The following is a 27,662-nucleotide window of genomic DNA, read 5'->3' as shown; positions in this document are numbered from 1 at the left end:
AATCCGGTAAAAACGAGAGAAGACAACTAGCAAATAATAAAACTGCCGTGTCCATCCTGTAAAACGAAACTCAGCTTGAAAACGTTTAAGCCTAAATCAAGCTACCGAAACTCAGCTGGGAAAATGGTGAATGCAACCCACGAGCAAGCATGCATTACTGCAACTATAAGACGTTTAATTTTCTGATTATATATTCATTAATTTTTAACTGGTCATGCATACTTATGGAATACCGTACTCTCCAGTGGATGTTATAATTATGGCAAAACTTATTGTTTCATCTACTTGTCAGCAGGTTTCAAAAAGTGAAAATCAGTTTTATTTGCAAACCTCTTTAGCGCTGTTAAATCTACCACTGCATCCATTGAAACTTTGCTGTCAAGCATTTATTACAGCTAATCTATATGTTCTAAGCATTGATATGCAGCATTGACTAATGGAACACTAACATCAAGCTCAGATGATTTATCATTACAACCTTCAACCACATCTTTAAAAGGACTTACTTATAAATCATACACTTCAAGAAATTGATTTACTCTGATTTATTGAAACCTTTGTACAGTTTGAACCAAAATAAAGTGATACCATAGGCTTCAGGAAGTCCTGAGAGACCTACATCGTTAAAAATAGCGGAAAAGTCCATTCAGATAACGGCGAGCGAGCACATTAAATAGTAAAATAAGCAACAGATAATGGTACATTGCATTTACAGTAGTAGCAGCAGGACTTCTTCACTTGAAAGAATGGAAAGGAAAAGGCAAAAAGAGCATAAACTAAGTGCCGATGTTTAAACTATAGCATAAACTATAGCTGATGCTGATACAAAACACTGATCTAGCTGCTGAATGTCAGCAAGTATAATAAAAATGCCGGCAACATTCAAACCAAGCACTTGATAGTTTAATATTCCATCAGTTTTTAGCCTTTTTCCTTCGAGGTGGGCGAAGATCAGGCTCAGGTAAAGGTTCATCTCTGTGCAGAGAGTCTTCAATAAAGTTTTCCACAGATCCACTGGTTGAAAATTCATTAGAGTCTGCGAGCTGTTCAAGCGTCGCGACTACAAAATACCAAATGACAGTAAATCTACAAATAACAGGGGGTATAGGAGGTATGTGATAGGGAGGTATGTGATAGGAAGGTATGTGATAGGGAGGTAGGTGATATGGAGGGATGTGATAGGGATGTATGTGATAGGGAGGTATGTAATAGGGAGGTATGTAATAGGGAGGTATGTAATAGGGAGGTACATTGTATGTGATAGGGAGGTAGGTGATATGGAGGTATGTGATAGGGATGTATGTGATAGGGAGGTATGTAATAGGGAGGTATGTAATAGGGAAGTATGTGATAGGGAAGTATGTGATAGGGAGGTATGTGATAGGGAGGTATGTGATAGGGAGGTATGTGATAGGGAGGTATGTGATAGGGAGGTAGGTGATATGGAGGTATGTGATGGGGATGTATGTGATAGGGATGTATGTGATAGGGAGGTATGTAATAGGGAGGCATGTACAGGTGCATGTAGACCTACATGTATGACATCGGCCTTTTCAATATGACGAGTAGATTGAATACAGATGAAAAATCCTAGAGCATTGAGTATTCATAAGCATTCAACATTATATTTAAGAAGTAGGGTTTTTAAATAGCCTGGAAATTAAAACAAACAAATTTCCAAAAATGGGAGACGGTTGTTCTTTCTTTATTAAAATACGGACTATAGAAACATCCATCAACATTCAACTTTGCATAATAATAACCTTCAGTATAATCAGGAGCTGTGTACGTATGTTCGAATGTCCATCCAGCAACAAACAGCAATAATGAAAGGAAAAGGTGTTTATATTTTACCCCTGCAATAGGAAAAATGCAATATTGGCCAATATTAGAAGTAAAATGCACTGATATTATTAGAATAATCAATATTATTAATATAGTAATAATAGAAAACCAATGCACAATTTTGTTTACATTTAAAAACGTCATAGCTAACAATATCGAGAAGTTGTGGTATTTATATAGATTTAAAAAAAATATATTTAAAGAGTGTTTGGTCATGACAAACAGCAATAATGAAAGGAAAATATTATATGTCTATTATAATCTCTCCCCTGCAATAGGAGAAATGCAATATTGGCCATTATTAGAAGTAAAACGCACTGATATTATTAGAATAACCAATATTGTTAATATAGTAATACAGCAATAATAGAAAACCTACGAGCGTTCACGCGTCTGGAAGATTTCTGCAAACTGCAGCAAAATAAAAGCTGTTATAAAAGTGTTATAAAGCTGTAGGCCTAATCTACTGTAATGAATGTAATTCAACAACAATAAAGAAATATGTTTATTATAACTCTGAAATGCAAAATTGGAAGTAAAATGGCAAGCTACTGTGTACTATACACGGTTTGAAAGTTGGTTGCGTTGAATGTAGAATGGTTTTGATAGCGATCTTTAACAGAAAACGAGTATTAGCATTCACACGTCTGAAAGTTTCATGCAAACTGCAGCAAAATAAAAAATGTTCTCGTCATAAAGGGGCGTTGTAGTTCGGTCCTAGCTTGTACATAAGTTGTAAAGAATTTTGGCTAACGTTTTAAAAAATGAAACCGTCGGTGATTGGACAAAAAAACATAGGCTGATAAACTGTGTACCACGATTTCGTGCCTATAAATTGGTCAATGCCTCAAACGGTCTACGTTTATTACAGAAACCTTCGAATAAATCCGATTACAAGTAAACAATGCCATAGACTGGTGAAATGTGCACGCTATTTTTTGCGAAATGCGCACGACTTAATCGTTCTATTCTCTGTCGCCCGCCGTTTCAATTTCCAGTCTTAACTTTTATTAAACCAAGCTTTTCAAGCGTTTTGTGACGATTTCCGTCCTAATAAATCTGTCTATTTGTGTATAATCCGATCAGATAAGTAAGTTTTAAGAGATTTTCGAGAATATACAAATACTTGGTAACATATTTAAATAGGCCTATATGTGTTTTGTATCGTTATTATACTTCAACTAATCTACCAAACGATGGTTAAATTTGTTGATGAAATTTTATTACAAGGGTTCGTCTCATTGTTGATGAACAATTTTCGTAAGTTGTGTGCACATGCATTTATCATAAAAATTCCCAAACTTCGCATCAGCTCGTTTGGTCGTGGGACTATGAAAAACAGGGTGTCAAAAGTACGTCCTGCAAAAAAAAACACTTGGCTCAGGTACTCAAAATGTGACATAATTCTCATTTAGCCTTAGGTTGTCGATCCGTTTCGCTGCCATTGAGGCTGCGCTTTTCTGTGACAATCGGTGATGTTAAACCCGGAGAGCGCTAATAATAAACTAAGATTCTAGATAATCAACAATGCCCGCGATCGTGCTAACGCCCGACCAATACAAACACATGTTCTGGATTAATTAATTATGCTTCAATAAATATACTGGCGTTGATAGAGGTAATGAAATCACATCGATTAAATTGTGACCTGCGGTTGTGTGGCCCTAGGACTATATGTTAATCGCACATTCGCGAGATCACGCAATGGTTGAAACTAATTAGTCTTAGTCGTGACTCTCAACATCACAATAAAATGAGAGGCTAGTGCATAATATCATCGGGAAAACATAGTGCTTGGAATCTGAGTTATTTATCGTAGAAATATTCTGTACATGGAGAACTAATGACACTGACTCCTTTGTCATTTTCATTGGTTCTCTGGAGTTGTCCTACCTTCGCCTGCCACTAGCGCCATTATCGTAGTTGATAAATAAGCGGTTAGAGCACACAACAACGAATATGAGAATTGTGACGTCACAATTTTCGAGACTATGCCAGTAAACTTTTTTTGCTGTAGAGCTCCGGGGAAATCCTATAAACACCAACCAATGTCTGTCTCACCATGGCAAACAAGAGCTCATTCGAAAGCTTTAAAGCACATAAATTACATAATTTTTGTTGTTGTTTATTTCAATACATCAGAGTCTTGGCTTTCGAATGAGCTATTGTTTGCCATGGTGAGATAGACATTGGTTGGTGTTTATAGGATTACCCCAGAGCGCTACCGCAGAAATTTTTACTGGCATAGACTCGGAAATTGTGACATCACAATTTTTATATGTGGTGTTGTGTGCTCTTACCGCCTATTTTATTGCTTACCGCTTATATTTATCAACTACGATAATGACACTAGTGTCATTATAGGTGTCACGATAGGACAACTCCAGAGAACCAATGAAGATGACAAAGGAATCAGTGTCATTAGTTCTCCATATACAGATTATTTCTATGATAAATAACTCAGATTCCAAGCACCATACTATGTTTTCCCGATGATATTATGCACTAGCCCTCTCAGTTTATTGTGATGTTGAGGGTCACGACTGAAACTAATTAGTTTTAAGTATTGCGTGATCTCGCGAAAGTGCGATTGACATATAGTCCTCGGGCCACGCAACCGCAGGTCACAATTTAATCGATGTGATTTCATTACCTTTATCAACGCCAGTACATTTATTGAAGCATAATTAATTAACCCAGAAAATGTGTTTGTATTGGCCGGGCGTTAGCACTATATCGGGCATTGTTGATTGTCTAGAATCCTAGTTTATTATTAGCGCTCTCTGGGTTTAACAGCACCGATTGTCCAAGAAAAGCGCAGCCTCAACGGCAGCGAAAGGGATCGACTACCGAAGGCTAAATAATAATTGTGAAATTACATTTGGAGAACCTGAACTAAGTGTTCTTTTTGCAGGACATCCTTTTGACACCCTGTTTTTCATAGTTCTATTATTCTTTGTGTATTGAATATAGGCTCATTCGAAAGCCAAGACTCTGATGTATTGAAATATATACTAAAAGATTTATGTAATTTATGTGCTTTAAAGGTTAGGAAAAAATATTGCTTCCAACCGGATTCATTCACCTTCACACCACCACCTGCACCAATCATTTCCTTTTTTAGACTTTAGAACTTTTGTGCATATACTTAGTTATTCTGTGTGCTTTATTCGCATGCCTGACAATCTCTTACAGCCCACTAGAGTGCCAGGGCACTAGTCATAATCTTATAATCCAGTAATAAGAGCAGTGTTCGTCCGAAACAATGTTTGAAGGTTAGAGCACATGACCGACTGCTCCAATAGCCTGGAATAATTGTGCAGATTACTATTACACATGATGGTCTCTCATGGCGCCGGGGAGTGCCTGGGAGTGCCTGGGTACATGGGTTTCTCTTGATACTAAAGCAAGTTCAATGCAACTGCCTATGTTTTGCTTTGTTTCCTTATTAAAAAGGGGTCTAATAGGCTTGGTGGCCCTTCCTAAAGCATTACAAACACAGAATAATAGCCTTAAAAGTGAAACTAGTCACAGTAAAGTGAAACCATAGTTGGTGTGCCATTGTAAATTGTTTTCGGATCGGTTGTGGCAACACAACGATCATCTGAAAATTAATCCAAACAAAATTCAAGTTTGATCAAATCATTGTGGAAATTTAGAATGAGCAGTTAACTCTCATGTTTTTCTGATCTACTAGCAATTGAGCTATTGAGCATAAGCTGACCTCGGACAAATCAAATTCAGCGAATTCAGTGAACAAACAACAAACTTGCCCTTCAGCTGGTGTGTCTCTAACATAAAATAATGATACAAATTTCTTTCTATTGGTTATTACTTGAATAATTTAGTTGGTTAATATTTGGTTTGATATAGTGCATTTGTTTTAAAGTGTTGTGTTAATACCTGCTGGGCTTATTAAGAAGTCGTTAAGCCATTTTTGTATGATGGGATGAATTAGAGGAAATTCTTATGGAAATATTCGCTCCTACATACAAAGAATATTTCGCAAGTCTTGTTCTTATATGTATAGCATGCTTGTTCCGCGCGCTTGGCATACTTTAAAACAGCACAACGCACTCGGGATCAGACACGAGTACGTACTTTGCTCTTCAAGCTGCTTATTCTCGTTCCTGAGCTCATCAATAGCTTTCTTATGGGTGCCAGAGACCCCCTTCATACTCATGATATAGTCCGTGGCGCACTTCAGTATTTGTGCGCGTGAGGCCTACAAGCAGATGAGAAACGCTGAAAACATTCACACAACCTAGTACTATCACTCACTGTTATCCCTTACTGTTGTCCCTCACTGTTATCACTTATTGTTATAACTCACTGTTATCACTCACTGTTATCACTTACTGTTTTCCCTTACTGTTATTCCTCAGTGTTATCACTTATTGTTATAACTCACTGTTATCAATCACTGTTATCACTTATTGTTATCCCTTACTGTTATTCCTCACTGTTACCACTTATTGTTATCACTTATTGCTATCACTCACTGTTATCACTTACTGTTATCCCTTACTGTTATTCCTCACTGTTATCACTTATAGTTATCACTTACTGTTGTCACTCACTGTTATCACTCACTGTTATTACTCACTGTTATCACTTACTGTTATCGCTCGCTGTTATCGCTTACTGCTAGCGCTCACTGTTATCACTTACTGTTATCACTTACTGTTATTACTTACTGTTACCATTCACCGTTATCACTCACTGTTATCACTCACTGTTATCACTCACTGTTATCACTCACTGTTATCACTCACTGTTATCACTACTGTTATTACTCATTGTTATCACTTTCTGTTATCGCTCACTGTTATCACTCACTGTTATCACTCACTATTATCACTCACTGTTATTACTCACTGTTATCACTTACTGTTATCACTTACTGTTATCACTCACTGTTAGCGCTCACTGTTATCATTCACTGTTATCACTCTCTGTTATCACTCACTGTTGGCACTCACTGTTATCACTCACTGTTATCACTCACTCTTAGCGCTCACTGTTATCACTCACTGTTATGGCTTACTGTTATCATAATGCGACTGTGATATAACAGATAATCACACTGTGATCAAGTGTTATATTACATACTGCAAACCCATTTCATATAATATAATAAAACGCTATTGCAGTTTACATACATTTTACCTGGCCAAACCCTTATTAAAAAGTATTTATAGTTGAGGATTTACAATGGTACCAATTACTCTGTTTATGCCATTAGCATCAACTATTTACCAGCGACTGGTCAATTGCGCTTGTGGTCAAGATTCAATTTATTCCATGACTCCTGTACCCTCACCTCCTCACCTGTACCCTAGATGGGTAGGGAGTCACACAATACTAAAACAATCTATCGTGGAACAGGGTACATGATAACATAAGTTTGTGGCTACACACATAATCTATCCCACATTTTCTCAATATGAAACTTTCAGTGATATGTGACTGCCACGGTAATGACCCTATCGATGGCCCGTATATTAATCTAATAACACAGCTTTTATACACATCAAGCGCATCAGTTGAATTTATAATTAAAAGGCAAAAACAATTTAAATATTTGTAAATACTTATACCTGCAGCCAATTTTTAACAATACATCAACATAGATGCACTTGTCAATGGACTCAGTGCCCAGCTCAGCTATTGCATGTACATGAACAAGAATGAAGCATTGACAGGGCACTTGTCAATGGACTCAGTGCCCAGCTCAGCTATTGCATGTACATGAACAAGAATGAAGCATTGACAGGGCACTTGTCAATGGACTCAGTGCCCAGCTCAGCTATTGCATGTACATGAACAAGAATGAAGCATTGACAGGGCACTTGTCAATGGACTCAGTGCCCAGCTCAGCTATTGCATGTACATGAACAAGAATGAAGCATTGACAGGGCACTTGTCAATGGACTCAGTGCCCAGCTCAGCTATTGCATGTACATGAACAAGAATGAAGCATTGACAGGGCACTTGTCAATGGACTCAGTGCCCAGCTCAGCTATTGCGTGTACATGAACAAGAATGAACCTTTGCAAAAAATACCTTGAAGGCCAAAAAGAGGCCAAGCTAAAATTTATATGTATAAATGAGGCGAATTGACAATGTTGACGTGTTACCTTTTCTCCTCGTATTTTGGGGAGAGTGTCTCGGAGTCCATTAAAACTTTCCTTGATATGGTCTCTTCTCTTTCTTTCTAGAGCATTGTGATGCGCTCGTTTATCTGCCTAAATTTATACAATACATCCATAGTGCTCTTTCAAGAACCTTACAGCTCTCGCAAACCAAGGATGAACTTGGTAAAGCTGATAAAATTAGATCAATTTCATTCTTACAATGTGATAGCCAAATCCATGAAATGGCAATAGAAGCCGAGCATCTCTTACACAGTACCATTCAACGAAGAGCTCAACACCTATTTTAACAGAAACTTTGCCATGGATAGAGATGCGTCAACTAGACACCAGTAAAAATACATGTATATTGAATATTGTTTCAAAATATGCAACTGCAGCACACATTTTTTCTTTCAAATTTTGTCAATGTCTATAATGCTAGATCATTATGAGCTGTTTTGCAATATCCCTTTTTAAACAGCAAATCGAATAAAAAGAATATATTATTACGCAAACATTTAGTCTATATATAAATCTGAGTGTTTGCCTATCGTTTGCGTGTCCAGTTATAACGATAAGGTTATAAGAATAAAAAATCTACTTCGTACTAGATTTGAAGTCAGAACTTCCAGGTCTGCAGACTGGCGTGTCTATCCACTAAGTCAAGCGGTTACATTGCTATACAATGGAATTATTGTGTTCAGACTTATTACAACTGCCTATCTTTAATGCTGATTAGTTAAAATAGCATGCTTCAGCTAGCATACTTGAAGATAAAGATTGCATGAAAGATCATGACAATCTTTTTTTTCTAACGCTGGCTAAAGTTATAATAATGGCTTTTATTAAAGTAAAGATTTAGAATAGCTTAAGTTACTCAAATTCATTGTGAAAAGAAACTTGGCCAATTGAAAATAAATTTTCTATGCAAAAACTTTTTTATTATCCGTGCAACGACGAACATTCAGTAGTAGCCTACTATAATATAATTGTAACTATAATAGTTGCTACATACTACAATTTACAAAATTTGGACGATGGTCAAAGTCCAAAAGAATGTTTTTTCACGGGGTCTTTCTCGAGCAAACGTAAGATGTTTTTCAATTGCCATCACATGGTCTTTGTCGCAGCAAAAATTCCTAAATTTGATGAATATCATAACTGCATGTAAAATGTTAAAGGTTGACTTGCAATAAAATTCACATTACAGTTATTTGATATCAGAAGGTTCGCCATGTCTTACTCTGTTGTGTTGTAGGTGCCAAATATGTGGAAATGTGATTACAAGCTCTTAAAAGCTCAAAAACGAAAAGCCGCTGTAGATTGGAATCTCTTTATTTCGATGAAGTAGCCATGAAATTTAGTTATCGTCTTGTCACGTGATGTTCTTCTGTGAATTGAAAGGGCAATAAAAAGCTCAATATAAAACTTATCGTAGCACTAGTTTATGACAAACACTTCGGATTTTACCGAAGACCCCGTATCAAATATAGATGCTCGCTACTTTACAGTTTTGTTTCGGTTTGGTCTAATCGGCAAGTCGTAATCTGATCATGTGACTCAATAATTCGCAAATAATTTCTGCAGCACTTTTTGATTATTACAAATGACCAACAGGCTCGTCATGATTATCAGACAATGATATGTACTCCTTCATGCTAAGGCTAAAAAATTAAACAAATTTTTACTGTAAGTTATAGGATATTACTGCTAAAAGTGACAGCATTACGATGATGATAAAACAGACGCGTAAGAACTATAGACATGGTTTTATTGAATGCGTGAAGTATATTTGTGAAAACATGTCGACGAATAAGGATGCATGAAAGTGTAAACAAAAACCATCTCTCACAACTACGTCATATTTGAGCCGTTTTGGAGAGAGAATCAAAACAACGACGGTCTCGTGTGGCTGCGATTTTCTGTTCGTTTTTGAGCTTTTAAGAGCTTGTAATCACCTTTCCACATATTTTGCACCTACAACACAACAGAGTAAAACATGGTGAATCTTTTCATATCAAATAACTGTAATGCGAATTTTGTTGCAAGTCAACCTTTAAAGAAGGCACAAAGAATTCCTTTTACAGTAAAAGAAACACTGACAGTGAATGTTTTTTTCTACTCGATGGTACTTTATGGTATCTTTTAGTGGGCATATAAGACGTCAAGTACTTATAATCAATTTACTCGACCCTCCTCAGTGACTTACTATAGGAGCAGCTACAAATAGGCTGATCTTTTCACTGAAGACTCATTTATGGTATTGAATTGCATTAATTGATCAAACCCGTGATCATCGGAAGAAAGCAAAACCTGTTTATTCGATTTATGCCATTTAATTATGATCAAACTAAGAGGGGACAACCATCTGTAAGGCTAAAACCGAATCACTTAAGCAGGTAATATAATATTACAACAAACTGGCTGTCTTATCAAAGATTGAAAATTGTGTCGATTCGTTTTCACCTCTCTTTGGAAATGTGTTTTTATATCATCATGGAGCAAATGTCGACTTGTAAGAATTAGGCGCTATAAACAACCTAAAATTGTCTATCAGGCAACAAATTAATTTGTGAGGTAATCGGAAAAGGTAAAACTGAGCTTAAAAAAGTTTTCACTCCCAAAAAACTAAACAAAAATTTCAGAATGCTGAACTTTGAACTTGCAAGGGCAGCAGCAATTATCCCAGCTATGACTTCGCACTATAATTACTACATTGATTAGTAGTTAATATTGAATATTATAATTTTATAAATACTAGTCATTGGTGCTCAATTTCTATATAAAGTTGTACCTAAGCTAAAATTATCGAATTCTTCAATGACTGAAGATAAAAATAGTACATCCCAGTTTCATTTCGAAGCCAAAACTCAACATACTGCTTGAAGCAAAGTATACGGTACACTTGACCACGTGAGTACACTTGAACTATTACACAATGTACAATGTCTAGCAACTCTTAGTACTGTTACCACTCACAGAAGCATCTATAGAAAAAGGTAACACTTGTACCATACTTACTGGATTAGCAAATTGTAGATCATTATCAGCATCGCCTGTGCGTTCGTCATCCTAAAATGTTAGCAACACAACATTAATACTTGGTTACTAACAAAATAGTAAAGTGCGCAACTTATTCTTATAGTGCGCATTTTGATGCAAATTTCAACAAGTGCTTGTAGGTACAAAATTTCCAAAAAAAGGAAATCGGACAAAATTTGCTTGAATATCCGCTATTTTGAACAGAGCAGTTAAAGATACGTTCAGTAACAGCCTAATGGGGCATGTATCTGAGACTTTGTCAAAAGACGAACACCGGTCAGATCAGATTGTTCTCACTGAGAGCCTCTAAAGGCAAAAAGACGTGAAAACTCAGTTTCAAGAACCTTTGTTTATTTTTTACTTTTATTTATTTATTTTATTCTTTATTATATATTTATTTATTGACATATATATATACATGTACAAATCTCTCCGGTTAAATCAAAGAAATTAAACATCTGCACACTCGACATTCCCTCGAAGATCCCTAGTTGTTTTTGGCCAAAAGGAGTGAAAATATTGCCCTGATTTTATAGATGGCATGTACAATTCCCTATTTTGTCTTGTATCGTGCAGGTTATTGGGAAGAGTAAAAGTGTTTTGAATAACACCAGACCTCAACACTTTGCAATATAGTTTTATTCGGGCATCTTTTCTAGATTCTTGTAATGATTTTGTTAGTGCTTTCCATTAATTGTAAAAAGCTTACTGGTGATCTTATGCGGTAAACATATTTCAGACATTTATTTTGGATTTTCTCGATCTTCTTGATATCTTTTTTTAAATGTGGGTCCCACACCTGGCAAGTATATTCAAGGCCTGATCGTATCAGAGTCTTGTATGCTACTAATCTTGTCTTAGTGTCAGCTGTTTTAAGAACTCTATGTAACATTCCTACTAGTCTGTTAGCTTTTGATGTAATTTTATCTATGTGTTTTTCCCATTTTAATTTACTACTCAGCTCACCTCCTAAATATGGATAGGAGTCAACATTTGTTAGCTTTGCATTATGTAAATAGTAGTCCTGTTGAGATTTCAGTTCACCGATGGAAAAAACTGAACACTTTGATTAAAAGAAAGTTGCCAGATGCGGGACCATTCCTCGAGAGTCATTAAATCTTCGTTTGAAACTGCACTCTCACTTCTTAAATTGCACACAAGGGCATCATCTGCAAACAGACGACATTCCGATGTTATTTTGCCTGGCAAGTCATTAGCATAAACAAAAAACAGAAGCGGACCGGTGATTGAAGTTAGAGCTATTTCTATGGAAGTCGGCATGAGCTTAATAACATTATTTGTAAAAACGTAACGTCTAATAAAGAAGGTTATACTAAGTAGCTCTTTATCCAACCTGAAACTGCTAAATAGGAGTACTATCAAATAATTTAGCTCTCACACTTTCAACATCGATAAAGTCTTTGTCTTCGTCGCTCATCGCCGCCCAACTGAAACTGTTTGTAATTTGTATAAAGCTAATAGTTATGACGTTGTTAAAAAATATTATGCTTCTTCTAGTCTTTTCACTTTTGAGCACAGATTTTCCAACAGTGCGTTGTTAATGCATGTCACGACATGATTTACGCTCATAACAAAGCACGCGTCGTAACATGTGACGCCCGATTTCCGCCAATAGACATATCACTCAAACGAAGTGGCGCGGTTAGTCTAATTTCTGAGATCAATTACCGGACATTGAGATTCGCCAATAATATTTATAGAGGATGTTACTGAAATAATTTGCCTCGTCGCCCATAGACACCGCCACAGGATGTCCGAAGAAACACAGCGAGTAAATATGGAGAAAGTTCGCTCTAAACAAATAAAAATTAGCGCTCACAAAAATGAACGCCGAATTTATGTAGAATGATCGACGATTTGTAAACTTCCCAGACTTGAACATGTACTAAGTAGTCTACAATTTGGCAACTTTATTTGCTGTATATGTACGTAGCATTTACTGCTCACCGAAGGCACCTTGAGTTTTTGTCGATTCTATCTAATGCTCGCAATCGAAAATTGGCGGTTTGCTTAAATTCCAAGTCAGGATACTGGAATCTTGTAACATCATGACTAAATCTTGCAATATTGTAGTGGCATGCTGTGATAAACTTGGAATTGGTCTTCACGGCGATTTACCGTGGACATTAAAGTATGTACTGTTTTAGTCGCATTTTGAAATTTCAGTGAGACATACGAAGGCTACTAGGGTCTGTAGATTGTGGATGAGTTCGATGAACACATGGAAAAGAGTCTTTTAGCTTTGATGATTTTGTATTTTGCTTCGTAGTCCTCTTACTAGTTGAATGCTGTTAACAAAACTGGCTGAAAAATCATTCCTTGGTGAAGTAAAGTTTATTAGTATAGGGTAGAATGCGTAATTTGGAAAGAATTATGCTATACACAATTAACCCTCATCCACACATGCATCAGTGTTGAATTCGTTGTGTCATCTTATTCTATTTTATCTATGCTTAGTTTGTATACCTTTGCATAGGTAGTATGAACTAGTTTGACTATTACTGATTCAGGCGCTAGTGAAGGTTGTTGTGATTGGATGTGGAGGAATTATGTTGTGCATAAGTAATCCGAATCCACGCACAACATCAGTGTTGAATTTGCTTTTTCATTTTATTCTATTTTGAATATTTCAGTTTGTGTACTTTTGCTTTGTTTGTTGGAACTAAATTGATTGTTACTGGTTCAGGTGCAAGTGAGGTGTTAAGCTATTGTAAGCAATACTGATATTTACCAGTAAAAGGCACTTCTTTGTTCTATAAGCCCAATAATTGAAATACACATCTACTAAAATTCTAAAAAATAATATTAAAGACAAAAAGTTAAAATATCCAAAAGTTACACCCTTACTCGAACGGTCGTCTATGTTTGCTGCTCGGTCCATACGGCTGCGAGTTTTGACAGTCAAACAAAAGTCATGGCAGTCGTAATGGGGAAGTAGGAGAGGATCAGCAGATCATTAACAATGAGGCTACATAGGTAAGGAAGGAATAGAGGCCCCAGAGGCAGAGGGAAGAGAAAGGGAGGCTCCAGAGGCAGCCTCAGGAGGTCCTTGGAAAGGAAAGAGAAAAACGGATGCTGAATTGTTGGTGCTGTTCTCTTTTATAGATGTCTCTGTTAGCCTATGAGAAGGTGTTTAGGCGATCAGGTTCTGTTAGAACTATATGTTGCAGAAGGTTAGCAATTGAGTATACTTCTCTTAAGTAGGCCTACATCATGTGAGTGTAATGATTAGAAATGATTAACTCCAATTGTCTTGGCCGTGTCTGGTACAGGTCTGCTATCTTTTAATGGTTTTCTGGCATGTCAATCGATGTCTCTTTCCTCCCACCTTTCCTACTTCCTTCCACACGTTTCCAAGCTGCTTATAGATGAGTGTATGATGTCTGTTTTTATTGCTGGTACTCTAATGTATTAGGAGACATGTTCATTGTAATATTGCGCATGTCTCCGATGTTTAGACGTTTCTCCATTATACTATCTGCTTTTACTAATGCTTCTATACAACAAAGTGTAAAGCTGTTATAAGCAATATTGATATTTACCAGTGAAAGATACTTCAAGTAAAAGTCCAAGAATTAGAATACACAATAAACCACATTCTAGAACAATAGTACTAATGAAAAAAGGTTAAAAATAGCCAATGAGAGTTACAACTTTACACGAACGATCGTTTATGTTCTTTTGCTCAGTCCCACGCGATTATGAGTGTTGACGGTAAAAGGAAAGGGATGGCAGTCCATAGATAGAGCGGCTTAACAGTTGAAGTAGGAAGAGGCTCAGCAGCGAAAGAAAAAAGATCTCCACAGAGGAAGAAAAAAGTCTCAGCATACGGAGGAAAGAGGCGGAGTCATTGGAGCCGTTATCTTTTCTAGAGGTCTCTGTTAGCCTGTGAAAAAGTGTTTAGGCGCTCAGTTTCTGTTCTTTATGTTGTAGAGGGTTGGTATTTGAGCAAATTTGTTGTAAGTGCATCATGGGAGTGTGCTGATTGTAAGTGATGACTAACTCCAGTTATTTTGGTCAAGTCTGGTAGAGGTTAGCTTAGCTGTGCGCGTGTAATTTATCTCTTTTAATCTCTTTTAGCGGTTGTTTGGCAAGACAATTGGCACATCTTTTTAGTGGACTCCATTTACTGGAAGTTTTTAATCTGTTTGTTGATGTGTTTCTAATTATTGCTTCTCTTGATGGTCCTTTGTTGTGCCAGGTGTTTTGTTCGTTACATTATATCTTGGATTTTCTCCTGTGGTTTAGGCGGTGCCCCTTTATGGTATCTGCTGTTGTTAATACCACCATACAACAGGGCAACAATTACACTAAGAAAAAAGAAAGAGCCGAAATATTCTAGAGTGGGTTGATACACAGTCTCATGATTTAACTAATACTCAAAAAGTACTTACATTTGGACGACGAATGGTTACTCTGGTTAAAACGTGAGCTAATACACCAGCTATAAAATGAGTATAATATGCCGAGTGGAGAATAAAATGTTACAGAGTCGCGGAGTAAGCCTACGTATATACAAACTATGAGTGAATCGATACACAGACACTAGGTCGAGATGTGGCCCTGTACATACTTTAATCCTTACTGCTCAGCCATTTATAATCGTACTAAATGCAGTTATGATTATTTATGACTGAAATTGCAACTCTGAAGTCACAGTCACAACTCTGAAGCCACAAGTTATTATGATGTACCAAATAACTTTCTAAACTACCTAACAGAGTTCTATGTAAAAATTCACTACATCTGTATGAGTAGTAATACTATCAGTGTAAACTGTAATACATAGAGTAATGGCAAAAAGCATTGTTGCAGTAGTAAGACAAAATGTTAAGCAGTAAAACAAAATAATGATAATACTGATAACTGGTTATGCTGATAGCTTGCTCAACTATTATCAATAACATTTTTGGAAACAAAAACTTGTAATTTTCAATTAATTAATGCAAAGTGTAATTAATACTATCGGTGCAAACAAAGTAATTTTAATTTTTAAGCCAGTGTATATGGTCGATTCAACGAAAAAATTATTTCGGAATGTGCTTTTCCATTATATCATTATAAAGGCAGTTTGTAAACATTTAGCTAAATTCAAATGCGCTAGAGGCTTTTCACTGCAAACTAGACACGAAGTCTGTATTTACGAGTAGTAAAAGTTCAAATGAGTTGTTCATTGGTTCACCAGATCGACAAATTACAAACTTTCGTGCGGTTGCTGCTTACCAAGGGTTACCATGGTTGATTCTTCTGCACATCAATTGTAAACTGTTGCTCTGATCGCTGCAGCTTTTTATCTCCAAGGAACAAAACTTCTATCGCAATGCTCAGGCATGTCGGCGTCAATGCCATCCATGCACTAAGGTCTGTCTACCAATGATCCTTATACAAGAATATATCAAAACACTGTAGGCCTAATCAAATATCTCAGTTGACCCCAATTTACCTTTCATACTTTTTACTACTACATGTAATTACTCTTGTGGGAGATTTACGGAATGGCTATCTTGGTGACCAGCTCGAAAGTCTGATTGCAAATGAATTTAAGAATTAAATCATGTAATTTCAGATGGTGGCTGTAAGTCAAGATTGAAATTACAGTGCACCCTCAGGATGAAAATTCCCTGATATACGATTGTTTTTACCTTACTAAGTGGAACATGATTATTTTCCTCATCATATGAATCTTATTTCACTATGCGAATTCAACCAAATTTTCACTCGAGGTCATGTTTGTAAGTCATCATGCTTATAATGTAGGTCAAAATAACAAAGACACAGATGCTGTTCGTCGAAAATATTTTCACAGTGCCTGAAAGGGGCACAATGACTGATTATCTCAGTTCAGCGATTCTCGACTGTAAAATGGTAATATTTTCCCTTCAAAACTGGTAGCAAAGTTGGAGCTGTGATTCATTCAAACAGAAGGTCAGTGGTCAGACATTTTCTCTTAGTCTGCTAAGAAAAATCTACTTGTTACAAAGACGGCATTGGTCAAGCTTTTTTGCCGAATTAGACTGAAAAAGGTTTTAAACAGGTCCGCTAAAAGTTATAGTAAAAGCGAAGACAGAAACTGGTAAGCAGTAAAATTTTAGAGATAAAAAGTTGAAACACCGTAAAATAATTAAAGATGCATTCTAAAACTTGGTGTGTTTAGTAAGCTAAAATTATTTAAAGTGAATTCAAAGTTTATGTTATACGTACGTCTGTCTTGACGGTAAGAACTCCCTACAGTACGTGCTGCACATTGTACATTATAATGTTACATTTTAATGCAGATCATACTCACTAAATACAATAAAGTTGCTGTGAGTAACTATAGTTACTAAGGTTAATATACTATTTTGTTAGTAATTTTAATATGTCGGCACTTATAAATTTTGTCGATTTTTACCAAGGGATGTTTGCATTATATAATTATGGCTTCTATACCACTACATATGATTTTTTCACTGTACGATACTAACCCTTGAACAGATTAAAATTGTATTCTGAGAGTGCACTGTATTGGGCTTCAGAGGTGCTATAAGAATCCTCTACCTAATTTATGAAAAGAACAGTTCAATACCTGACTGCGTTTACGAGTTTAGACAGTTTTAATTTTGTACATATGTTAATAATTAGATAAGTTTCATTCATCATGTGACAACTTGAGCCTTTCTACATTTCACAAGATGGCTGTTATTGAACAATGAGTACATACCTTAAAGGCTGTTACAAAGACAATAATCTGTTCCAAGAATGCTTATGTTATAGGGATTCTATATTATACGAACTGTAAAATACATGTCAATTTATAAATTGCCTAATCCGTTCCAAAATCGTCTCAAAACTCTCTCCCCTTGTCCCTTCAAATAGAAAAAACTAAACTCGACCTTCGAATTAAAAGCAACATTGTAGCTCTAAAATAAAGTTAAACAAAAATTATTACTATTACAATAGTAATATTACTAAATATGTAATAGTAATCTGTTACAATCTTCGACATTGCAATAGTAATCTATCTATTACTATTGCAATGTCTGTCTATTTCTCCAAAGCCATGGTTTGAAGTTAGAATAAATGATCACATTCAATGAGACTCCAACTCGAGACATTTAGTTTTAGTAATTGCATCTATTGTCGCCTTTCGATATTTCTGAATAATTGTGCTATGACTTATTACCTCAGCTTCATTGGCACACTTGGCGCTCTCCCATGGCACAGTAAACTGCGAGGGTACTAGTAAATATTATAGATATTCCCCTACATGTCGTTTTATCTCCCAGAAAAAAGCGACATTTTTCAAGCTAACTATGGTATTCTTGTTATTCAAATCAAATTTGATAACTTCCACTGGCCTGACACATTATATAGTGGAAATAATGGAATTTCTTACTTATTGTGAAGCAAAACCTTTGCTTGTACTTTTTATGATGAGTGGAATTTACTTAAGGGAGTTTTAAATTGTAGGTGGTTAGTAAATAAAGATTTGTTAGCTAAAATATTGTACGCTTTTAACTTTTCAAGTCTTATTCTTGGTCATTCAATGAACTTTGAATGCCCATAAACATGTGGTAGCTCTTGCTAAATTTTTACTGCATAAAGATTACTGCTGGGCATCAAAAAAAGCTGCAGTCGAAGTTTTTCCGATGTGATATGTAGCAGAAGGTAAGCAAGTCCAATCTGATTTTTAGCATAGTGTAAATCTAATGAAAAACTGTTGGGTTGAAACTTATGTAGTTTTTGTCACCCACACTCCATGTCCTTTCAAATCTTAAAAACACAATGCTTAAATTATCATGAGTTGCATTTGAGTTAAGATATATCACATCTATTTTTCAAGTCACAATGCCAGCTCAAAAAGAGCCCTATTGATATTTTTCCAACTAATAAATAACCACTATTTATAAGGGTCGATCCAGAAGTTCTGGGACAGGTGTAGTAATTTTTCAAGGATTTGTGCTATCTTGCTAATCTTTTGCAGATTGTCATAGTAGTTGGGTGGTCAATTTTAGAATTATTATATGCATTACAACATGATTCAAGATACTGAACAATATGCCAAAATCACTTTGTAGAAAATAACGTTTCATCAGTTTGAAAGAATAGCAGATTTTACAGAATGAAGGAGTGCTATCGAATTTTGTATTAGGCTTGGAAAGAATGCTATTAAAACCTATTAAATGATGCAATTGGCTTAGGAAAAAACTGTTCAAGCAGAGGAAGGTGTTTGAATGGTTTAAGAAAATCAGGGAAAGAAGAGAATCAATGGAAGATGAAATTCGTAGTGGAAGACCAGTCTCAGCTAGAATTTGATGATAAATAGGTGCTGACTGCTATAATCCATTAGAGAACTGTCTATCTGTGAAGCTTGATATGGCTTACAGAACCGTCTGTGAAGCTTGACATGGGTTACGAGTGATGAGAGTTGAATTTACTCCTATGGCCCTGAAAAAAAGACTCAGAGTTCACAGTAGAGGAGCCTGTCTCATTCAGACCTAAAAATCTCGGCTATCCATATCGGCTACCAAGGCTATTACTGTGACTTTCTTCATTTACGAGGGCCCAGTGTACAAGCAATAAATACCTTTAGGTGGGACAGTAATTAAAGTCTGGAAGGTGGAGAAAGCAATAATTCATCCTGCACCACAACAACTCACTCTGGCACACTGCTATCAAGGTTACTGAATTTTTTTTGTAAAATAAAGCACTTTCCCCACCCATACTATTTGCCAGACCTGGTGTCAGGTGACTTTTTCTTGTTCTTCGACTAAAACGTGTGTTAAAAAAAAAAATTTGACACATTGGAGGTTTTGATGATGGCATTTTCTGCAGAGCTTGACATCATACCACAAAATGAGTTTCAATAGTATATGTAATCTTAGAAATGTCATTCTCATCATTGTATTGTTCGCCAAGGGGCTTATTGTGAAGGAGACTATTACAAAGGTGTGTTGAGTAAAACGTTTTTCAAATATCGAACCTGTCGTGGAACTTTTGGATCAACTCTTGTATACTTTGTCTTAGCAATGCGAAATGACATTGCCATTTGGTACATGTATTTAGTGAAATCGAGGTTTTTAAAATTGCCTTTATCCTTATTGTCACAAAATCATGGACATGACAAAATGAGCTCGAGGACTAACGGCGTGTCAACCAAAAAGAACCTAAGTTGGTAGGCATTATATTTTATACATTAAAGAAAGTTGTGATATAGTAAGTAAGCTTTCTCTAGCAAACTACATTTCTTTCAAAAAGTGTCAACATTGCATGCCGTTGACGTTCAATTTAGAGTTGTATTTTTCCTTGTAGCTTGTAAAGATTTACTTTCAATAAATTGCAAACCTTTTCTCAAACACCTGTCATTGCTTTATCTATAGGTCTGACAAGCAGTTTTTTCGAAAACTCACTTCAACTGCCCCTAAAGGAAAACAAAATGCCCTCATTATGGGACGGAAGACATACTTTTCAATCCCCGAGAGGTTTCGTCCGATGAAAAACAGGCTCAATATCGTCCTCAGCCGGGATGATCAGTTGTATGTTGCTTATATTTATTTTACTGATACCAATTTTGTCAAGGCAGATTTAGTTTGAGTTTTTCCACAGTCATCAGTTTCCTATTATGCATACAAGTCATGTTCTCTGTTTAGTTAGTCTGGGCATTTGTCCGCTTGAAAGGATCTGTAAAGGTTGAGAATTTAAACATCGGCAAAATCCTGTCAGTTCTGGTTGTACTCTCCCATATCTGTAACTTCTAAAATTATCTTGAAAACTTTTCCTTAAAACCCTTTCATTATCCGCGTGAACGGACATCAAGAAGCATATTTGATATCAGTAGCGGATACAGCATACAACCGGTATGAACAAGTGGTGTAATGCTACTAGCTAGTTTTACCATAACTATGCTGTTCGCCTATCCACCAGACATTGAGTAAAGGAAATGTTTCACTATCAACAGCATAAATTTGTTCTCCTTCAAGTAATTGTCAAGGTTTAAAATCAGATTTTGTATAAAACAGCTAAGAAATCAATGAAATTTTTGTACTTTACGGAAAGCTTGTAAATTGAGGATTCCAGCAACATACATTGTGCTATTACTATTGGTAAGAGAATATGTATCTAAATAGTTTGTGAGAAGATATGACACCCAAAATGATACTCCAGTTAAAATCATTTCGGCCCGCAAGGGTGACTGAAGTATCAACTGTTTTTTTAACTACGGTACATCAGGCCTCTCAAGTTTTTTCATTGCATGCTTTAACGCTTTCCAAGTCAACACAGTGTATTCTCATTGTTTCTGGTCAGTAAAATTAGCTTCTATACTTTATACATATTGGTCTTTGGGCAAGTAATTGAAGGAGAATCAGAACACACAAACGATTTTTCATATGTATCATCGCGAAACTATAACTTTATGAACAGTTGCTAGAGGTCATTGCGTAGTTAAAATACTCCCTGGTGCTGAACTTTGTAGACTTAGAATCTGCTCAACTCATGCCTGATGGCAAGTGTCAGCAAGAGTCAGCTGGGTGGAGCAAACATATTTCTTAATAGTTTCATCGCTCATTTTGTTTGTTTAACCATTTCTGGAGTGATAAAACTATTATTCTGTATTTTTGGGTGACATTTAGGGATTTCTTCCAATTATTAAACTCTCTATAGTATTGTATGTTCATATTTGCGCATGTACATGTACATGTAACATGTAGACTGCCAACATTTACTTTATATATGTAAAATGCTACCATCTTTTAATATAATCACAGTGAAGTACAAAACACTTGAAGATGTACTTGCACCAAATTTTAATTAATCTTATCAGAAAATATATTATTATATAATTGGTATTATATTATTATATAATTGGTATTATTCTATCATTTGTGATTGTATTTGATGTTTGAGCTAATCTGACTGCCAGAATTTTTCAAGATTAAAATCGACAAAACTTGATCATGCGTTCAAATGCTCAGTTTTAAGCGGGTGGTTAATTCGAAACGTATAAAGTGGTGTATGGGGAAAGAGTCCGCGAGCAATAAATATACGTTCTTTTCATATGTACCAATCATACCAATCATCAGCACGAATGTGTTATTTAGGTCGTAATAAATGTTATCGCTAACAAACTTGTAGTCTGTGATCTCGAAGATTCTCAGTGTTAGAGAATTCACTATCCCCAGTTAGACTTGGATAAGTTAGGCATTAGCGTAAAGCCTGGTTCCCATATCAATTGCGAGACTCTGGCGGTAATATTGCGCAGCAAAGCGCTTGCGACGCTAGGCTCGGCGGCTTATGTTCACATAAAGCTGCATCGCTAATAATGGCATAAAAATGTTCCCCTGCCATGCCATTTTGATAATGCCGACCTTCACCTGTACAGTGCATTTCGAGAAGGTTTTGCCTGCAACTCTTCGCGAAATTGGAACAGCGCTAAACTCTTGTGTTGCTGCTAGCAACTACCGGCGGTCCTCGGCAGTACCCAGCGTGTAGGTTCCCATTTCACCGCTAATGGCCTGCGGTGCTGTCGCCATTGCTTTGCGACGTATATGGGAACTAGGCTTAAGCTATGATGATTTCTCAGGATGGATGGGGGTGTTTTAGTAAATTATCTGGTCAAAACTTGAGAAACCGTCGTTTCAGTAAATTATCAGGGCACAGCATGAGGAATGAAAGTAATAACACTACGGAACCGTCATAGGTTATGGGAGATTTCACTGATTTACTGAATGACAATCTGCTTCAATCCGAATTTCCTTCAATCAGCAAATCGCCACGATCTATTGAATAACAACAGAATGACAACCCGGCCTCTAGAGTTCCAGCGAAGATGCCTCAGACTTTTTTGAGCGTCAGTTGGTGACAGATTAGGGCAGACAGTGTATGGTTAGAGCTGACAGGCGTTGTGCTGCTGAGGAAGATATGATAATGAAGGTATATCTATTTTTGTGTTTGAGTGTTTTTTATCTACTAAAACTAAAGTAAAAGGAATAATTTTGCTACTTAAGAATACACATACTAACGGGAAACATTGCACCATTGATTGTAGTAAGTCAACTCATCATTTACTACTCAAAATTTCTAGTTTTAACAAATTTTTATTTTTCCACTTACCGATAATAAAACGCCATGAACAGGTAAGAGGAATGTTTAGTAACAAGAAGCCTAGAGATTCGAGGGCAATAATAATGATTGTTTTTGTATCGAATGGCGTGTGCGGTTTTATGCAGAACATATTAATCAAATATCTTTGAAGCTGCCATTTACGGTCTCAAGACTTGATTTCAGCTTCGACTAGTTGAAAGCCTCAACTAGTAGCCGTGTCACTAGTTTAGGTTTTCTTTGGTTGTTTTAGCTAGTACATTGTGCCTGCAGCCAAGTACCGCTGATAGAGTTTAGGTTTTCTCTGATTGTTTTAGCTAGTACATTGTGCCTGCAGCCAAGTACCCCTGATAGAGTTTAGGTTTTCTCTGGTTGTTTTAGCTAGTACATTGTGACTGCAGCCAAGTGCCGCTGATAGAGTTTAGGTAAGTTTTGTAATTACATGTATATGAATTTTTTGTTGCTACTGTCTTTGCTAGATTTTATATAAATTCTAAGTGACATTTGATATGATATCAACAGATTCTTAAAGTTTAATATTTTATTAGCACCAAAATATCCAGATATGCGAGTTAGAAACCATCAAAACGACAGAAGAAAATAAGATGTACAACGTAGTATCTAAAGACAGGAATCATGCTCCGACAGATCATTAATACTTTGGACCCAGAATGACTTACAAGAGCAGAGTGGGGATCACTACCAACCTGCGTATACAACATACTGAGAGCTACATATCTTAGGATCAAAGATGAAGAGGAATATCCAGATACGACACATACAGAGTTTAATCTACTGCAGTAGAATAATTTTTCTATTATCTGAGCTGAAACGATATGACTGGCCACAACTTGATTGTATGTTTTTAATGAAGACTTCCTGCCGAGATGAAACTTTTTTGGCTTGTAAAAATTATATAGTGAAATAATGTTAAAAATAATTCAAAACAGTGTTAAAATTTATGCAAAATATCAGTTGCATAATCATGAATGCAAAATTACTTGCAGAAAATATTACATACATAGCTTGTCTGGTAGATGAGTTTATGAACTGTAATCAGAGCTGTATTGGCAGGTTCTTTTGCATAGCTCGACTCAGTTCTAATGGGCCAAATATTAAGAGCTACTCGAAAAATTCTATGCTCCACACTACTAAGTGCGAACAGGTGAGTTCACACCGCCAACCAGGTGCAGGAAGGGCTTTATTAACTTTTTGCCAGACGAGTTTGTTTTTAAAGTTGGATTATCGCTAAGTCAATTTAAAAGAAGTTGATGTTATGTTTTGCGTTCACTATTTTGGTCAACTCACAAACTGTTTGTTTCGTACTTAATCAACTAGTACAAAGTGATCAGTAAAAAATTTGCTACAAGTCAGTACTAATAGACTAGATAAAGCATTTAGAAGAAACGAATCAGACAAATTTTAATTACCTTGGAGTATTTGAGACATCTATAGCAATACCGTATATATGTAGCTAGATTAAAAATTTTATTTCAATAATCATGAGCAAATACAAATTAAAATACCGTATATGCCAATAGAGCCGTGTAGCGCTTGACTTTTATAGCAATAGCTGATGTGAATACGTGCGAAAGACCGGCAGCCTCGTGGCTATGTACATCATTTTGTGCAAGTCTAGGCTATCTTTATTTTCCTAGCGTTTTAACCGTGATAAAGATTGGTTGATTTTAATCTTGAAACGTCTTAGCAGTCAGACCACCTCAAACATCAACAACAATCACAAATGATAGAATAATACCTGATAATTTCTGATAAAATTCAACTAAAATGGCCATTGTAACAAAAGTTGTTAAAAGGCCATTGTATAAAACAAACACTTGCTGGTAAGTTCATTACTGATTAGGCAAATGTTGTCCGTGTTGAATTAAATTATTAAATTCATTAGCAAGCTGTATAGCGGCTTTACCATCTTCCCTATCACAATAGAGTTGCAACAATATTTTCACCACGATCACTAACAAAGATGATATGCAATGGTAGAAGCGGAGCTTCAATTTTAACTCTTTAGGTGCTAACAATGAATGATCCATTAAATTCCTGTCACTAGGTATGTTGACTACCCTAGGACACTTATGTATTCGCGGCATCTAACTTTCGCGTTTTCGTGGTGTCATCCTTTCGCGAAAATTTAATGAGTGAAACTAAGCTATCATAATGAACCAGCGAAAACGCGACGTTAAATAGCTTTGTTCATTGATATTCACAATAAAATCATCATATTAGAAATGCAGGCAATTTTCGTCTGTGGTTGGGATCAATGGGAAATTTCTGGTAAATTCATAGCTAATACACCTACTGAGCAGCATGGCAAAGAAAATTAAGATTATATCAGTTTAGTCACCGAATTTGTAACTGATGAGGATGAAAGTCTGGTAAGTGAAGTCATAAAATTGAAGAATAATTATTGTAGTGATGAATTTTATTACCAACCAAAGACAATATCAACTCTTATCAGGTCCAACCACATTATCTCTTTCACTGCCAACCATGTACAAATTCGCTATCGGCCTAGTGCCAGCCATTTTACCGAAATTGCCGATATTGCTTCATGATATGTATACAGTATTTTTCAAGTTCTACTTTAATTATCTGTACAATCACGAAAATCTAAATTGGCTATTATGTCATCAACAACTAATTACCTGTTTTATGACTCGCGCGGGGTAGTTAATGAACTCACAGAAAAATGTTCGTTTTTAAATTAGAAATTCTCAAACAAAAGTTTAAAATTGCTTCGTTGTTTTAGGCTGATTTTATAGAGAAATCTTCGGACAACACAGTCACCACGCAATTGCTGAGAAAGTCCATAAATGCGTTTATGGCAGTGGCCCCTAGAAAACGCATAAATGCGTTTATGGCAGCGTAAGGGTTATACAGTTTTGGTTGTGAAGTTGGTTGTTACCTATCTATTTTCTTCTTCTTGGGATTCGAGTGTGAAAGTCACGGCGGGAGGGACCTAGACGTCATTGATAGTCTAAGAAACAAATGGCAGCAAGTGATCAAATTGAATTGTCTATCTCACCCACACATTTCAACCTGTGGCTTACAAATACGAACTAGTCCCAAATTGAATTTTTTTTCTTATTAGCGAACTGGACCTAAGGAATGTAATTTGTTTTTTTCCACTGCATTTATTTTCACATCACTATATTTCCGCACTCATCAGAGCCACGAAATTAAGTTGCAGCGAAATTTTACTCTGTGCGCTACTCACGAAACTAAATACTAGCGAAATATAAGTGTCCTAGGGTAGCGGCAATCTGACAAGTGCTACTGGATGTTCCATCTAACAATAGTAATACGGTGAGCTTAGTTTAGTGATGCTGGGGCTTTCTCTCATTCTTCTAGATAGCCGGTCTATAAGAGGCTCTCAGGAACCAGAATATTTGGTTTTGAAACCCAAAATATTTTTAGTGACCTGGTGGAAAGCACATGGTTGTAAAGTTTAGATGAAATCAACAGAAAAAATGTGTATAGGCGTAGCGCTAGATGGACTAACAGACAGAATTGCAAAGTGGGGTTTATTAATATGGATAAGACTGATCACTGCTCAACTCGACTGCTATCACTCTTGATTTACCTAAAAGATGGTGTCAGTTTATCTGAGGCCTAACTGTCAACTGTTTGAATGCTTATAACTACGCAACCCTGTAAACTGTCCCATCACTCCCAGTAATTTTTCTTGTATATGATAGGTACAGTTTTTTAGCATAGCCATTTGTTGTGAAAAGATGTTATTGTGTGGAAATCTTGAGCCTAACAAAAATACGATTTGATTAATTAATTGTAATTTGATTACAATTCTTTTCTCATTAGATCCCTACCGGAAGGCGTTCATCGTGTCCCTACCTTTAAAATGGCCCTCGAACTGACCTCACTGGAAGAGTTCCATGTGGAAGAGGTGTTTGTAATTGGAGGTTCCAGTGTCTACCAGGTATTTATTTATCGATCCTCTGTTTATCTTGACTGCTAGTTCATTATCAGTTTAGTATCGAGTCTGTCAGCTTTAATTTTAAATGGCCAAACTTGGATTGAAGTACTATATTTTATAAATGTTTATATAAAATCTTTACAGTTAAAAGCTATGCAAAACATTCTCTTAGCGTAAAAAACCTTTAACTGAGCGCCATAATGCTCTATTTTTCAACTCGTCCTCTCTAGTGGCAGTCATTTGGAGGCAGCATGTAAATAGAGGCTGGCTGTGTATTTTCCAAATGGCTTGTCAGAATTTTGGCAAGATAAATTTAGCCATTTTTCAGGCGAAGCAAATGTTGCCTATATTTGCCCTTTTTTGGTGAAGCGATGTTAAACCTTTTGGATGCAATAAATTTGCTACCCTAGGACACTTATATTTCGCTAGTATTTAGTTTCGTGAGTAGCACACAGGGTAAAATTTTGCTGCAACTTAATTTCGCGGCTCTGATGAGTGCGAAAATATAGTGATGTGAAAATAAATTCAGTGGAAAAAACAGATTACATTCCTCAGGTCCAGTTTGCTAATAAGAAAAAAATTCAATT

The 27,662-nt window shown here is 36.2% G+C and overlaps 2 protein-coding genes across 2 annotated transcripts in view; one reads left to right on the top strand and one right to left on the bottom strand.

Annotated features, from left to right (window-relative positions):
- Positions 1 to 530: 530 nt before the first annotated feature.
- On the bottom strand, positions 531 to 12,643 carry LOC137396482 (protein max-like). Its single transcript, XM_068082779.1, has 5 exons — positions 12,424 to 12,643; positions 11,004 to 11,054; positions 7,986 to 8,093; positions 5,947 to 6,070; positions 531 to 1,060 (listed from the first exon to the last, which is right to left on the bottom strand). Exons 1-5 carry the CDS (start codon positions 12,460 to 12,462, stop codon positions 915 to 917), a joined length of 468 nt encoding a protein of 155 aa, XP_067938880.1. The 5' UTR covers positions 12,463 to 12,643; the 3' UTR covers positions 531 to 914.
- A 340-nt stretch (positions 12,644 to 12,983) lies between these two features.
- LOC137396475 (uncharacterized) overlaps positions 12,984 to 27,662 on the top strand; it is a 41,125-nt gene continuing 26,446 nt past the window's right edge. The window contains exons 1-3 of the mRNA XM_068082768.1: positions 12,984 to 13,176; positions 20,405 to 20,560; positions 26,961 to 27,078. Coding sequence (XP_067938869.1) covers positions 13,094 to 13,176; positions 20,405 to 20,560; positions 26,961 to 27,078 — 357 coding nt within the window. The 5' untranslated portion in view covers positions 12,984 to 13,093. The remainder of the gene's footprint in view (positions 13,177 to 20,404; positions 20,561 to 26,960; positions 27,079 to 27,662) is intronic.

Source organism: Watersipora subatra, chromosome 5 (genome assembly GCF_963576615.1).
Source record: "Watersipora subatra chromosome 5, tzWatSuba1.1, whole genome shotgun sequence".
Taxonomy (NCBI): domain Eukaryota; kingdom Metazoa; phylum Bryozoa; class Gymnolaemata; order Cheilostomatida; family Watersiporidae; genus Watersipora; species Watersipora subatra.
Note: the sequence above shows the minus strand (reverse complement) of the source record. Positions and strands in the feature narration are given on the sequence as shown.